General features: G+C 54.8%; 1 protein-coding gene across 1 annotated transcript; it reads left to right on the top strand.

Annotated features, from left to right (window-relative positions):
* Positions 1-2,850: 2,850 nt before the first annotated feature.
* SLC25A51 (solute carrier family 25 member 51) lies at positions 2,851-7,454 on the top strand (the record flags this gene model as incomplete). Its single annotated transcript, XM_084278706.1, has 2 exons — positions 2,851-2,960; positions 6,541-7,454. Exon 2 carries the CDS (start codon positions 6,582-6,584, stop codon positions 7,452-7,454), a length of 873 nt encoding a protein of 290 aa, XP_084134832.1. The 5' UTR covers positions 2,851-2,960; positions 6,541-6,581.
* Between the last annotated feature and the right edge of the window lie 8,859 nt (positions 7,455-16,313).

Raw genomic sequence — 16,313 nt, 5'->3', positions numbered from 1 at the left:
CCTGGCCATGGCAAGCAGAGACCCAGGGCTGATGCTGCAGTCCTCAAGTCCCTGCACCTGTGGGACGAGCTGTGCTGGGGCAAGCAAAGGTGATGACAACCAGCAGCATTTTTACAGGGGGACTGTTTAATTTACAGGTAGGAGCAGCCCTGACTACTCTGCCCCAACATGCCACCAACTTACAGGCCATTACAAGACGATGGCAGGCAGAAAGCAGGTGGCTGCCAGTGATCTGCCTTTTGCTTGGGCTGGTTAACCCAAGCCATGCACAGGACAGGAGCTGGTGGAGCCAGAGGGAGAGGAAAGAGGGCTTGTAGCAGCCTTCACGGCCCCTCACTGTGTTGTACACAGTGCACTGCACAGGTCAGATCCCTGCAGATGCTTCCTTCCAGTTTGGCTTGCCCTTGTGACTAAATGAAGACTCCTCCTTTCCCGTCCCTGAAGAGGCACTGCTGAATGATGCAGCCTTGCAGAGAGCTGGCCAAAGGCTGGGCCTCCTTGTCCTGCTGCAGCTCCTGCAGCTTAAGGTCCCTCTGAAGGACATGCAGTCTGTTGCCTTGAGGCAGGCTGGCTGTAACATCAGCAAGCTGGCTGGGAACTTGGTAGGGCAGTTTGTATGCTGCCTGAGCATCCTCTTCATCACAGCTGCGTAAGTCACTGTCACTAGAGTTTGACTTGAGGGCCGTTGTTGCCCACAGGTTCTCTCCAAATTCAGTGGCCTCCTGGGCTAAGCCAAGCAAGGCTGGAGTACCCACAGCGGAGAAGAAGCTGCTTTGTTCTTCCCCTGTGACAATCTTGTGTGTTCTGTTGGCCCCAGCAGTGATTCTCCTCAGCTGTCCTTGGGCAGCTGGCTGGGTCGGATTCCAGCACAGATGCTGTGTGGGACTTGGCCAGCATAGCCGGGTGCTTGCAGGCCCAGCTATGGTCAGAGCTCGGGCAGCCCTGCACAGTCACAGAAGCGTTCTCACTGCTGATGAACTCTCAGCCCTCCGGGACGCAGAGGTGGGTGCTGGGCTGGCTGAAGGTGCAGGACCTCACCTGGCATGGCCCCGGCGCCTGGATCTGCAGCTGCCAAACTGGACCTACCCTGAGGCTGTCTAGAGAGCAAGCACAGGGTGATGTCACTGCTCAAGGCAAGAGAGGGGTGGCCCTGGCTGAACCACGAAGCCCGTCCTCAGCAGAAGCCCTCACGCTCGTTAACACCACAGGGAGCCGCAGGCCTGGCGAGCTCACAGCGGCTGCAAGCTGGGCCAGCAAGGACCTTGCAACAGGCCACTGCTTCTTCCCTGCTGACAAGGTTTGTCGATGTCCCTGACACAGACACAGCCTGGCAGGCTGCAGCAGGGCTCAGCAGGCGTGCACCAGAGCAGACGGGACCACCAGGCCTCAGCAGGGCTCCCTGCAACCTGCAGAGACTGGTGTTTGCCAGCCGGGGTCACTGGGTGAGGCGGCAGGTGAGAGGATGTCGGGCATCACCTGGAGAGTGACAACTGTCCCTGGAGCCCCTTAGGACACTTTGCAGAAGGACACCTCACCCACGAAGTGTCAAGTGCAAAGCAAAGCAGGAAAAGATCAGTGCCAGGCTGCGGCACGTGTTGTGACACTGCAGCGGGAGAGACACCACCAGCCTCCTACACCCGGCCCCTGGCTGCTCCTGGGACCAGCTGGTGCTCACCCAGCCCTGAGCCATTCCTGCCCAGGCCATCCTGCTTTGCTGAGCAACACACGGAGCAGTTGTGGTGCTGGCAAATCACCAGCGTGATTGTGCGTGGTCAAACCCCTCTCTGCACAGGCACAGCCAGGTTCTGCTTATCCACAGAAGGGGATGAAGGGCCTGGAGCATCTCCCCTGGGAGGAAAGGCTGAGGGAGCTGGGGCTGTTCAGCCTGCAGAGGAGAAGCCTGAGAGGGGATCTGATCAATGGGGATCAAGAGCTGAAGGGTGGGACCCAGGGGCCATGGGCAGCCTCTGCTCAGTGTCTGTGGGGACAGGACAAGGGGCGATGGGCTCAAGTTGGAGCCCAGGGAGTTCCCCCCAATGTGGGGAAGAACTTCTTGGCGGTGAGGGTGAGGGAGCCCTGGGACAGGCTGCCCAGGGGGTGTGGAGTCTCCTTCTCTGGAGAGATTCCAGCCCTGACCTGTCCTAGGGACCCTGCTTGGGCAGGGCTGGGACCCCATGGGCTCTGGGGTCCCTCCCAGCCCCTGTGATCCCGTGATCATTCCCTATGTCCTGCCCAGAGCAGCTGCAGCTGCTGACGGCTCGATGCTCTTCCTGCCGGCGGGACCTCCAGCCCCCGCTCCCCGCAGCCCCCCGGTGCGCGCAGCAGTGGGCGAACCCCCCCTGCTGCACCTGCTCGGTAACCCGCCGTCCCCGCGGGGAGAGCGCGGCCCCCGAGCCCCCTGCTCTGCCCGGCCCCGCGGCGCCCAGGCGGGGCTGCGGAGCGGCGCGGGGCGGGCGGGACGGAGCGGGACGGAGCGGGACGCGGCACCGGGCAGCGCCGGCGGGAAAGCGGCGCTGCGCCCCCGGCGCGCCCCCGCCCCCGGCGCGCCCCCGCCCCCGGCGCGCCCCCGCCCCCGGCGCGCCCCCGCCCCCGGCGCGCCCCCGCCCCCGGCGCGCCCCCGCCCCCGGCGCGCCCCCGCCCCCGGCGCGCCCCCGCCCCCGGCGCGCTCAGCTCCGCCCCGCCCGCCCCGGCCCGGAGGGACCCGCGCAGCACCCGGGGGCGGGGCCCGGGGGGGGAGCGGGGAGATGCCGCTCCCTGATTGGCTGCGGCGGGGAAGCGGCCGCGCCGCCACCGCCCTTCCCCGTGGTCACGTGACGGGGAGGCCCGCTCGCTGCGACGTCACTTCCTGCACCGGGGGGGAGGCGCGGCGCTGTGGGCCGCCCGCGCGCGCGCAGCGGAGGCCGCGAGGCCCGGCCGCCGGCGGAGCCTCCGACCCTTCCCCGCCATGGCGGCGGCCGCAGGTGCGTCTGCGGGCGGGGCTCGCCGCCCGCCCCGGCCGGGCCCCCCCCCACCTCCCTCCCTCCCCTGCGGACGCGGCGGGGCGGGCGTGGCGCGCGCGGTCCCGCCGGGGGGGCCGCAGCCTCCGCCGCGCGCGCCCCGCCTCGCGCCGCGCCGCGCGCCGCCGGCCTGACCTTGAGCGCGCGCCGGGCCCGCGCGCGCCCCCGGGGCGGGGAGGGGGCGAGCGGCGGCCCGGGGCGCGGCGGGCGGGGCTCGGCGGGGCCCCGCGGGCTCCCGCGCTGCCACCGGCCGCGTATCGCGGCAGGAAGCGGCGGGCGGGGCCGGGCAGGCCGCGGGGCGCCGTGTCAGCGGCCCGGGGGGACCCCGGCTGGGGGGTTACGGGGGCTGCGGCGGCGCCACAGCATCCCCGCGGCGGGAAAGGCCCCTGGAGTCCCGCCATTCCCATCCTGAGCTGACCCAGCTCCCTGAGCACCTCATCTCCCCCCTGTTCAACACCCCAGGGCTGGGGGCTCAGCCCCTGCCCGGGCAGCCTGGGCCAGGCCCGTCGTCAGGGAGCTGCCTCTGCTCTCTGGGAGCTGTTTCTGCCCCGCTGGCTGCTGGCAAAGCAGCCGCCGTGCCGCAGGCCCCACGGGCCGCACGTGGAAGCGGCGCCACGCGCCACGGGAGCCTTGTCAGGGGCTGCTGAGCCTGCCCCGCCCCAGTCCCAGCTCGGAAAGGGGGCAGGGTCCCTGTGTGAGGGTCCCTGTGTGGCAGGGTCCTTGGGTGAGGGTCCCTGTATGAGGGTCCCTGTGTGGCAGGGTCCCTGTGTGAGGGTCTCTGTATGAGGGTCCCTGTGTGGCAGGGTCCCTGTGTGAGGGTCCCTGTGTGGCAGGGTCCCTGTGTGAGGGTCCCTGTGTGGCAGGGTCCCTGTGGCAGGGTCCCTGGGTGAGGGTCCCTGTGGCAGGGTCCCTGTGTGGCAGGGTCCTTGTGGCAGGGTCCTTGTGCGAGGGTCACCGCAGCCTCCAGGGCTTCCCCACCAGGCAGGTCCAGTGGTTACCTGACAAGGGGCATGTAGCTTCTCAGACCAAGCTAAAGGTTTCGGTTCTGACTGGGGTTTTTCATGGGGTGGTTGTTGTTTGTGCTGGGTTTTTTCTTGTGGGGGGGTTGTTTTTTTTTAAGAAGATTTATTTGAGTTTCTTTTGAGGGAAAAACATGCTTTGGCCACAGGCTGTTGCCACCCTTGTAAGTTGGCAGAAGCCTTTTGAGTCATCATCTCCCTTACGGTGCTGTGTCTGCTGAGACTCTTCCACGCTGCAGCACTTGAATCAGTAGTTGAATTAGCACAACCCCCTGTCCCCTGCAGACAGGGCTTTCCTGATGCTTGCAAGTCAAACTGTAGCCATCTGGGGAATTCTCTAAGCTGGTCCGTATGGGAACTGGTGTATGAACCATCGAACATGAGTCCCTGTCTGTGATGCTGCTTCTCACACCCACAGAAACAGTCTCAGGCAGTAATTGAGGGGTCACTTCATCTGCCCAGCCTCAAAGGATCACACAGAGGCAGCTGCAGGGGAGAAGCCAGTACAGATTTGTGTGTGTTTTCCTCTTCTACAAGTGAGTTGTTTATGGTCCAACGAATCCCTCGGGTCACTGAGCAATCCAGGCGGCTTCTGCTGCGTGTCCCCCGTGCTGCAGGGGCTGCACCTTGACGAACAGTTCCCGATGCCGAGCGGGGCTCTGAGCCCCAAGCACTGTTTGGCAGTCCTGGAGGTGTCCTGCACGGTCCAGCAGGGAGTGTCTGTAGGTCACAGAGCACTGGCAGCCTCACTGGGTTGTTGCTGACAGCTCAGGCAGTGCTGTAGTGGAAACCAGGATTCGGCTCAGCTGCAGAACCAGCTCTTTACCTGTTGAATAAGTAACCCTGTCTGCAGTGACAAACGAGGGCTGCCTGGGAATCACTGCTGTGGTCCTTCTCTGCTTTACTGGTAGAACTGGTTCTGTTTATGTGGCCTGGCTCCACGTTCTCTGCGAGTCAGGTGTGGGTTCCAGCTGCTGTCTGCAGAGCAGCCTGTGGGTTAAATCACCTGGGGCTCCGCAGTGTTGAGAGTCCTGTCGTGCAGCCCGAGCCTGTGATTGCCGTTGGGTACTGGCTGCAGCTGGACAGAGTTAGTCTTCCTCACAGCAGCTGGTGTGGGTCTGCGCTTCGGACCCGAGAGGGGCACAGCGCTGGTACCCCCGGGTACGGAGCTGGGGGTCCTGCTCCTCACGCCCCCCGCCAGCGAGCAGGCTGGGCACAGCTCACCCCAGCGACTCGGGGTGTCCCAGGCTGCGTGACCTCACGCTCAGCAGCAAACCTGGGGGCAGCTTGCTGGGGGGCCTGGCTGGGCGCCTCTCGGTTGGTGGCAGGCGGCTGTGTCCCTCTGCATTGCTTGCTTGCCTTGGGTTTTGTTTTCCTCTCTCTGTTTTGGTTCCCCAAACAAATTACTGTTTTTTTAAATGCCTTTTTAAGTGTTAAACCCTCTGTATCTCAACTCAGGGGGTTGTTTTCTCCCTTTCAGCCTTCTGGTTCTCCTCCCCACCATCCCACCAGGGTGGAGGTAGCAGAGCCAGCGCCTGGCCAGCAGTTGCTGGCTGGGTTGAACTGTGACAACTTGTTCCTTAAGCTGTTTTCTGCCACAGGGAGAGGCATGGTGAAACGATCAGAATTTGTCATGGTACTGCTGTCCCCACCACCACCATCCCAGCGATGTGCTGTTTATTGGTGTGAGAGTGAGCCTTTCACTGCTTGAATTCCTTGGCACAAGGAATGGGGAAATGCAGCGTGTCGTAAGCTTCCTCCTGTCAGCTGTAATACAGCACTTGAGGGGCTCATATCTCCCATTTCTTTCCCAATTTATTTCTGTTTTCTTTTGAAAGGAAGGAAAAAACTGTCAAGTTTTTCTAGTCTCTGAGACTTAAGTAGCAATGCAGCATCCATCAGATCTGGCATTGGTCACTTTTCTCCTCAGAGTTTTATGGGCTTCCCTTGGATGAGCTGTTGGAGAGGGGTCAGAGGAGCCCCGGGGATGCTCAGAGGGCTGGAGCAGCTCCCCTACGCAGAGAGGCTGAGGGAGCTGGGCTGGGTCAGCCTGGAGAAGAGAAGGCTGTGGGGGGACCTCACTGCAGCCTCCCCGTCCCTGAAGGGACCCCAGGAACAGGAGGGGAATGGGCTTGTTAAAGGGCAGAGACTGGCAGGACAAGGGGCTGGAGTGAAGCTGGAGGAGGGAAGGGGGAGAGGAGAGACTGGGGGGAAGTTCTGTGCAGAGAGAGTGGTGAGGGGCTGGCAGGGGCTGCCCAGAGAGGGGGTGGGTGCCCCGTCCCTGGGGGTGTTCAAGGCCAGGTTGGCTGGGGCCCTGGGCAGCCTTGTGTAGCTCCAGGCCTGGAGGTTGGTGTCCCTGCCTGTGGCAGGGGGTTGGAGCTCTGGGACCCTTGGGGTCCCTCCCAACCCCTGCCATTCTGTGATTCTATGGTGTAAGGTTCCAGGTGCTGTTTGAGTGACCCAGCAGTCTGGAGAAAAGGGGCAGCTCTGCTTATGTCCATTCTTCTCCCTTTTTTCACACGCAGGGAATCAGGACTGAGGGTGCTGCAGCGAGGAGAACGGCACGATGGATTCAGGAGGCTCTGCCCCAGCAGAGTCCCAGGAGCATCTCAGCAGCGACGCACCAGCTGCCTCTGGGAAGCATTACCTGTGTGGCTACTGCGCCGCCTTCACCAACATCGCCGTCACCTTCCCCATCCAGAAGGTGCTGTTCCGGCAGCAGCTGTACGGCGTGCGGACCAAGGACGCGGTGCACCAGCTGCAGAAGGACGGGATCCGCAACCTCTACCGCGGCATCCTGCCCCCGCTGATGCAGAAGACGACGACGCTGGCGCTGATGTTCGGGCTGTACGAGGATTTCTCCTGCCTGCTGCACAGCCACACCAGCGCGCCCGGGCTGCTGACGCGCAGCGTGGCCGCGGTGCTGGCCGGCACCGCCGAAGCCCTGCTGACGCCTTTCGAGCGCGTCCAGACTTTGCTCCAGGACTACAAACACCACGACAGGTTCACAAACACTTACCAAGCCTTCAAGGTGCTGAAAGTCTATGGGGTGAGAGAATACTACAGGGGATTGGTGCCCATTCTGCTCCGAAATGGGCCCAGTAACGCGCTCTTCTTCGGCCTGCGGGGACCTATCAAGCAGTGTCTGCCTGAAGCAACTTCCTACAGTGCTCATTTGGTCAATGACTTCATCTGTGGAGGGCTGCTGGGTGCCATGCTGGGGTTCTTGTTTTTCCCAGTGAACGTGGTAAAAACTCGCATGCAGGCTCAGATCGGTGGCGAATTCCAGTCCTTCTCCAAAGTCTTTGTGAAGATCTGGCTGGAACGGGATAAGAAACTGATCCACCTTTTCAGAGGAGCCCACCTGAATTACCATCGTTCTGTCCTGTCCTGGGGCATAATCAATGCAACCTATGAGTTCTTGCTCAAGCTGTTATGAAGGCCACTCTCTTCCTCCAGCTCTTCTGTTCCTTTGGGTGTCGGTACGTTTGACGCTGCTTAACCCCAAGGAACAGCAGGGAAGGTAATTAGCGTTGGTCTTCAATATTTATGGAGTGAATGGTGATGCATCTAAACCTTGGTGCAATTAAAATGAACTTTCTTAAGTATTTATTGCTGGCAGGTGAGTTTTACCCATAATGGAGCTACTAGACAAAGACAAGGTTAAAAAATAACCCCAAAAACCTCAACAAACGAGTCCAGTGGCTTATTCTGTATCACTCCCAACACTTCTTAACGCTCCATGATGGAATGTGCTGCACTCTCTCCATTGCAGAACATGAAAATCAGGGAGGGGCTGATGAAAACCATTCCCCTTGCCTGATCAAGCACCAGTTTAAAACCTGCGTTGTTAGGATCCTGAGTATTCCTTGTTGTTTAAAGGGCCAGATCCCGATGAGGATGACTAAATTTCCATCTTAAACTAAGCCTGCTTAAACTCTTCTGCCAACCACTGTTATGCTTGGCTTTAAGGTGAACAGTTCTCATTCAGCAGCCTAAGAGTGGTTTCTGAATGTCCAACTCCAGCGTAGCTGACTCCAGTTCCAAGTGGGATCTCTGTGTGTGTGTGTGTCCATGTTGTGCCTTCCTGTGACAAAGGGAAAGGGAAGGACACAACAGCAAATTACTGAAGCTTTAAAGTGTCCTTCCTCGTTAAAAAAAACCTTCTTCCAAACATGGAGCTTGTTTGCCATTGTTTTTGCTTCAGCTGCCATTTTTTTCTGTGCTTTGCTGCTGTTCTTATTGCTTGCCAGCTCCACAGCCAGGAAGAAGAACCTGTTCTTGTGACGCTCACGAAGCAGCTTTGGCTTCCTGCAGCTGTGAGAACACTTCACAAACGTGGTGCTTTCGTACTGAGGTGTCTTGTCTCTTGCAAATCACTTTTGTCTCTCTTGGGCTGTGGAATAATGAATCACAGGACACTTTCACCTGGAGTTTGGAGTTCTGCCTGCTTGATGTGTACTTCTAACAGCTGTGCAAGACAGATTTGTAGAGAAGCAGTGGCAAGGTGAGGGTTCTGGGTACTACCTGCTTCGGAGGAGGTCTGTAACCGTTGCAGAATTGACAGCCAAAGAGAAGCAGCTAGGCAGGGAAGATACAGCATTTGTTGGGTGTGCGTTTAAGGATTTCTGTAGGTGAGTATTGAGAAAGACTTACAGAAATACGAAGTACTGTGTGTCTTACAGACCTGGGGATAGAAAGATAAAAGTCTTCAGGCCGTAGGGAAAGGCACAGAAGAGCAGGTATGGCCAAATCCAGGTGAGGGTCTTCACAGAAAGCACTTGATTCTTCTTGGGGATTTTATTAAACTGTGTATATAAAACAAAACATTTTGGATTATGAGTGGCAGGAAAGCTTTCAGAAACAGGTTTGTCTCTTTCATAACTTTTGGAGTGGCTAGTACTTTGAGTTTTTCATTTGCTAAACTGTCTTCAGATACTGATTCTAATTAGTGTGTTGTAATCAGAATATAGTCCAGTCCCTAGCTGCACAGTCAGAAATGGCCAGGCACAGGTGAGCATTCTTGTATCCAACCGTTGTGATTATCTGCTTTTGAATAAAACGTTTACTGAATGTATCTCACTGGCAGAATCTGATTTTTCCCAGTGTAATTTTATTTGTAATCACTCCTTGATGGAATAAAAAAGCCTTGCATTTTGTTTCTTCTTGGAAGGTATTTCTCTAACGTTGGGAAGTCTGAAGTGCTGAGGGCAAGAGTTTAACATCAGCCTGCAGCTGGCATTTCCACATCAGAAGGAAAAGAAGGGTGGTCCTGGGCTGTCCAAGCCTCTGGTGATGTGGCACAGCCTGGTGGGCTGCACTGCAGGCCTGTCACTGCAGAGCTGTCCTGAAGTGTCAGCTTTGCTTTGCTTTGTGACCACTGACAGATTCACAGCTCAGTGGAAGGAACGAGCTACAGATGCTTCATGTGCAGCAGAAGAGATCGTCAGTGAGGAGGGGGGCCCAGTGAGTTTTGTGTGCAAGCTGCTGGGGTGGAGCATGTGGGATCTCTTGTTGGTCTGGAAAGAAACCTCAGGGGGAGCTGTGACGCTTCCCCGAGCAGGAGAACAGCTGCTCGTGCGCCGTTCAGGACCCAGTCTTAACAGCTGAGGGTGAGGAGGTTGACTGCCTCCACTCCATACTTAGCAGAGTTGCAATTTAAGAGTAGAAGTGATACTTGGGAAGGATGAGGAAGGGCTCCTCCTTCAGACCAAGCCTGGCTCTCGGTTTCTGTGCCATGTGCAGGATGAGTTACTGTGGGTGGTGTGAAGAAGGGGCCTTGCCCTGGGCTCTCTTGCCTGGTGGGTAGTTGCCTTCTCCACGGGACGCCTCTGGAGCGGAATCCTCAGTCTGCTGTTGCCTTGTCTCATTGCAGCCTGACTGTGGGTGTGAGGGGACCACAACCAGGACAGGGGCTGTGTCACTGGGAAGCCAGCGCTCAGGTGCTGCCTTCTCTGGAAAGGTGCACCTGGGATTCAGAGTGAGGTCTGACCAACCTCTACAGCAGAAACCTGAACGGTTGCTGCCTGTGCCTGGGCTGCTCTGGGGTGGACTACAGCCTAAAGACTGGAAGGCGACTTTGCTGATGACAACAAGGATGCTGCTGAGCCATTGTGTAGGAACTACTCTGAGTAAAGGAGGACAACACTGCAAAATACTGCTCTGTCCCTCTGAGGCGTATTTCTATTCCAGAGCCCTGGTATACCTCTGTTAGCCCATCAGGTAATCAAGTCTGGCTAGTTCTGCCTGCTTCTCAGGGTAGGGGGAGAACACAGGGAAGTAAACGGACAGGCAACAGGTCTCAGCCATTGGGCAATGAAAGCGTGGCTGGAAAAGACAAGAGGCTCCAGTAGCAGCTGTGAGAACCCGTCACAAGTCAGCTGGGCTGTGAGAGTCTGGTTAGCCTGTTCTTACAGAAACTAATCCCAGCACAAGTCCTGGCACTAAATGAGGGACAGGCTGTGTCTGTACTTCATGCACTGTGTGTAATGAGGGGGCAAGAGGAAGCCACAGCCCCTGGCAAGCCCAAACAGCCTTTTTGCAGTGTCAGGGTGGGTTAGCTGGGTGTAGCATGTGCTGTGCAGACCCGTCAGTGCTGGCTGTCTGCATCCAACGTGACTGGCGTGTGGGTGAGGGGTTCAGAGTCACATTTTGGCTCATACCCTATTTTCTGTGATGGAGAAACAGTGCAGCTGTGTCTGTGACACACAACCCTGAGTGCTGCAGCAACAGCAGCAGCTTAGCGTTACCACCCTTACAGCAAAGCCAGGGCAGCAACGTGTGCTCGGCTGCTGAGCTTGTTGCCCTTTCCCCCCCCACCCCCTCAACTCCACCTTTCTGGTTTTGAACCCACGTGTGGCAAGGCCTCGTTTACAGGTCGTGCTGTGCCAGGTCCTCACTGGTGCCGTGTGACACCATGACAGGCACCTGGGCCTCAGGCGATGCTGAGCCAGAAGCCAGTTGTGTGCGATGCTGTTTTCACTGGAGCCCAAACTGGTGCGCGTGGCAGTGTAACGCAGCAGAGTGTTGCTCTGGGCACAGGGGACGCTGCTGCCTCGGTGACACAGCGGGCAGGGTAGTGGTCAGTGTGGGGCTGTTCCCCATGGGCAGACAGCTGCCTGCTCACCACCGCAAGACTCCTTCAGGAAAGCAGCACAAGAGCAGCAAAGCTGTTTTCAAGGCTGAACAAATGAGCTGTCTGCCCCCACAGGAGCTGACTCCGGCAGTGAAACACTTAATGACACTCAACTCACAACTGTCACACGAGCCCAAACACACATCTGGCCTCCTAGGTGGCCATGAGTGGGGCTGTGTCTTCTCACGAGCCCACCTGACTGCAGCCAGTGGCACAGCAAGTGGTGGATGGAACGAGGGGTCCGTATGGCGGCGGTTTCGCTTTCAGCACCAGTTTGTTTCGGTTTGTAGGGTAACAGGGAGAAGGCAGGAGCCAGTAAGCATCACAACACAGAGCTCAGCGTAAGAAAAATACATTAAGATAGATTTTAATTCATGGAATTATTAAATGTTTAATTTATTATGCAAGCAAGATAAACTGTCCACAAAGAGTAAGTTACTGTACGGCTGTAAGTACAATAGTTTCAGAGCAGTTCTGGTACTTTCTATACTGTATTAAAAGGCTGCAGTTTTTAACTATGAAATCTCAGGTATTTCAAAATACTCTACATGCACAATTTGTTCTTGTATTAAAAACCTTACACTTAACTGAAGAAGATACTTAGTGCTTCAGAAAATGCACCTTTGCCTAAGGTCAGGAAAGAAGAAAATTCTTTTCCTGCATTATGGGCTGTTGACTTTTTCCTTTTACTCCAACTTTTAGACTCTTGTAAACTGGATTTTTTTTAAAAGCTTTCGTGTGGTAAAGTGTATTCATTTTTTTTGTTCTTTTTTCTTTTTTTTTTTAACTAAGAGTTCACACTTCACAGAGCAATAGACCCATTTTTACAGTATCAGGATGTTCTCCACATCAGTGTTACCCAAATTAAAAAGAAAAACAAACCAACCCACAAAAAGCCACCACCACCAGCCCCTCCCCCCTCCCCCCCAAATCAACCCCACGACCACCCAAAACACAAGGAAAAAACCCAAACCTGTTCTTTACATTCTAATTCTGGTGGTAGGTAATCAAACTGTCCTTACCAAGAGTGCAAACAAACGCATGTGTCTGTCTATCACTGTGCTTTTCTTCCTATCCCCAATAGTTCTGTTTGGAGGTTAAATATTTCCCTGAACTACCCATGTTCACACATGGACTGATGCCCCATGGGTGTATATAGATACTGAAATACACACACTGCAAACAGAGAAAGCACATACACATGAATGTCACTGTATAGTCCCACTAACAGCTCCTCTCCCCCCCTCCACGAATGTCTGAGTGCGCTGCAGTGATTTAAAGCCTAAGGGAATACTCAGAAATGCATCTACCCCCACGAGATACAGTCACTGGACTATTACAAAGGGTTACTGGCTTCACACACAGGTTTGGTTCTTGCTATATGCTGACATTCCTATAGGGATCTTAATTATGCAGATCACCTGCTTCTGCTGATGAGCCATGCTGTGAATGAAGAAACTCTGCCACTAGAGAAGTGAAGGAGTATGACACCATGCATTTAAAAAACACCCTGCATGCTTTACAATCAGAGAGCACGATCCTCAGTAGAAATACTGTAAGATTTATCAAGTGATGTAACACTTCAGTGGTCAAAAGTAAGCCAGTTTAAAGAACAAAAGTTGCTGTTTGTGCAGTCTTTCAGCTACCATTTAAAACATTTCTGGTATTTATTTCAGGCTCACGTAGTTCTGGAAGGTTAGGAATTCGTCTTTTGAAACATAACAGTAACAGAAAAAAAACCACCACTTTTTTTTCTTTTTTTTTTCTTTTTTTAACTATCTAGAAATAATCCAAAACTCACCAACACATTCCTTCATTAATCCAGGAAGGAAAGCAATACTGTTCAGAAAGACAGCTGATGATCACTCCTTCCACCACGATGCAACTGCAAGGTGTGTCAGTTATAAACCAGACGGCTTTTTAGTTAATGTGAACTTCACAGGTGAAATAAACCAACTTTCATTGGAAATTTCCAATTATTGTTGAAAAGGAATAGTCACATAATCAAAAAAAACCCAAGATTACCTACTGACTCTAATTCAAACTTATTACAAATGTCATCAGAAGAGCTTGGTAACGTGTCTACAGCATACAAGGGCAGAACCCATCTTAAAATGCATCTGCTGGATGGGCTACAAAAGCATCAACAAATCATCAATCCCCTTGACCAGGCCACCTTTAGCATCAGTCCTACGCTCCCCCAGTGGCCCCGGGCTCCAGAGCTGAGCAGGACTGGTCAGCTCAGCACTGCAAGCAGTACCCAGAGGTGAGGACGTGTCACTGTGCAGTAACACTTCTTCAGAGAGAGAAGTTGTGTCCAGTGTTCCAGCACAACAGTCTCGTTAAAACAACAGCATATCATGAGGTAGAATTGTAAAAGTAACACTCAGTGCATATTAACAGGCCTAAAATTAAACTCACAAGTAATCTACCAGTTCAAGGAATTGGATAGGAAAACCCAAGATCAGCTACGACAACGATCAGACCCAGGGACTGCTTCGATCTCATGGGGGCTGCCTGCCCTCCAGAACAAACCGGCTCCTGCCTGTAACAACTGTGTTTCTTCACAATGTTAGCTGTAGTTTGTTTGCTGATATTTAGCAATTATTAAGCATTAAATAAGATGAGAAAACAGCAGCCTAGACAGAGGGAGAGTGAGTGCTCAGGGGAAACACCATCAACGCAGGGAGAGCCTGTTTTATAGCAAGCCACAATGGAGAGGACCGCAGAGAGTGCACGTGTTCATCAGCCACACTTCATGGGGTTTCAAAACACCTCAGGAACAGGAAGCATAGCACCTCCACTGCACTCATGTGAAAACACAGCATCCAGCAGCTTTGTCGTACACTATTTCCCTGTTGGGCTGGTTATCTTCCTGGTCGTGTCCCCACCGTCCTCTGTGTCCCCTCTCCAAACAGCTTGGCCAGTCTCAGCTTAGCACTGAAGCTACATAAAGATCTGGCCCTTCCACAACTGTCCTCGAGTTCTGTGAGCGATTGATCTGCACTGCTGCAAGTCCCAGCTGAGGGAACTGAGCTGCTGCCAGCAGCTCCAAGCTGCCCCAGCTGCGGGCTGGGGTTCGCAGGAAGGCGGCTGGGTGCAGAGGGCAGCGATGCACCCCGACCTGCTGCCAGGGCCACACATGCACGTTCTTACTCCTTCAGCCATCAGCCCTCATTTCTCACGGTGTGGCCAATTAAAGTGAAGAAACAGCTTTTCATTCGTTGTGTTCCCTGCACACACTTCCAAAAGCATTCAGAAGGTACCAGCGCTTGGACCCAGGTCACTGCGACAGAACACAGGGCATCTCTCTTGGTTTATCAGGCTGCTCTCAAGTTTGAGGCAACAGTTTCAACTGTGAATTGCTCAGAACATTGCTGTGGAAGCATCAAACCTGTAACTTGCTAGCTGAGAAGACTATGGACACCTGTTTGCATGTGAAGGTAACTGCATATATTTACTTTAAAAAATATTCTTCCTCCTCCAGCTGGGATGATACTCTACTGAAACACCATCACCAAACAAATCGGCTAATGACCCATGAGAAGAGAAAGTTCAGGACTTCTACCAAACAGCAGGACATCTGTCAGCTACTTGAATGTAGTCCTTTAGCAGTCAGTGGCTAGAGATGATGAAAACCCAGTGCAGGAGTAATTAACTAGTGGCTCTCAGGTTAGCAAGCACACACTATTGAAAGCTTTGTACTAAAGAAATTCCACAAAAGACAACATTTCTTGTTTTTTTTTTTTTCCCCCACCATAATGCAGAAGAGCCTGAAGTTTCAATGCCAAGGGCAGAGTCCTGCCCATGGGACAGAACAAGCCCAGGCAGCGCTCCAGGCTGGGGGAGACTGTCTGGAGAGCTGTCAGGCAGAGAAGGCCCTGGGGGTGTTGGGTGACTGTGACTGACCACGAGCCAGCAGTGTGCCCGGGGGGCCAGGAAGGCCAAGGGCATCCTGGCTTGTGCCAGGCCCAGCGTGGCCAGCAGGTCTGGGGAGGGGATTGTGCCCCTGGGCTGGGCACTGGGGAGGCCGCAGCTGGAGTGCTGGGCCCAGTGCTGGGCCCCTCACTGCCAGAAGGACATGGAGGGCCTGGAGCGAGTGCAGAGAAGGGCAGCCAGGCTGGGGAAGGGGCTGGAGGGCAAATCCTCTGAGGAGCGGCTGAGGGAGCTGGGGGTGTTGAGCCTGGAGAAGAGGAGGCTGAGGGGAGACCTTCTCCCCACCTCCCCTGCCCTGCCAGGAGGGTGCAGAGAGGTGGGCGATGGTCTCTGCAGCCAGGGGCCAGGAGATGGGACAAGGGGCAATGGGCTCAAGCTGCCCCAGGGCAGGGTCAGCTCAGCTGGGAGGGAAAAGTTCTTCCCTGGCAGAGCTGTCAGGGCCTGGCCCAGGCTGCCCAGGGAGGGGGCTGAGTCCCCAGCCCTGGGGGTGTTTAACAGAGGGGAGATGAGGTGCTCAGGGAGCTGGTTTAGCACAGGACAGGGACAGTTGGACTCCAGGAGCTTAAAGGGCTTTTCCAGCCTGGTGATTAAGTGATTCTGTGACTTCTCTGAAAACACCCAGAGTATTCTACCTCCACCCATTTAAACCCCCAGAGGACCATCAGGTGTGTGTGTTTCCAGCTCTCTCCAGAGATGTTGTCTTTCCCCACCCCCCAAATACGTATTTTTCAGAAGACTTTTTAAGACCTGGCGTTCAAAGAGCATCCTCTGTCAACCTGGAGTTAGTGAATCCACCAAAACATGACTGTCCTTTGAAGGAGAAGTTCCCTGCTGTGTGAGAGCAAAATTTTAGTAAAACACTAAACAAAGATCTTGTAACACAGCAGTGATACAAATACTACTATGAACTGACAGATATGCCAGAGACTGAAGCAGCAGTACCTTCACAAGCTTAGCTGCATTAACTTGAAAGCTAAACCTTGGCATTCATACGTGATTTCATGGTGAATATGAGCTTCTCTCACATCTTGCAATAAGCCTGGTTAAATCCAAATAGATCTTACTGTAGGCAGGCATGCTTTTACTCTGTTCCCACACGGGTGAAGAAAGGCTTATGTGGTGATACTACAAACACATCCTAGACAAATTCCTCTCACAGCAATGGCACTGGCAAGGTGTGGAAGAGCCAGGTGGGACACAGGCTTAGCCTCAGCAGAAGATGCTACA

Source organism: Gallinula chloropus, assembly GCF_964237585.1.
Source record: "Gallinula chloropus genome assembly, chromosome: Z".
NCBI classification, from domain to species: Eukaryota; Metazoa; Chordata; class Aves; order Gruiformes; family Rallidae; genus Gallinula; species Gallinula chloropus.
The sequence above is the reverse complement of the archived record's forward strand: the minus strand, read 5'-3'. Positions and strand labels throughout refer to the sequence as shown.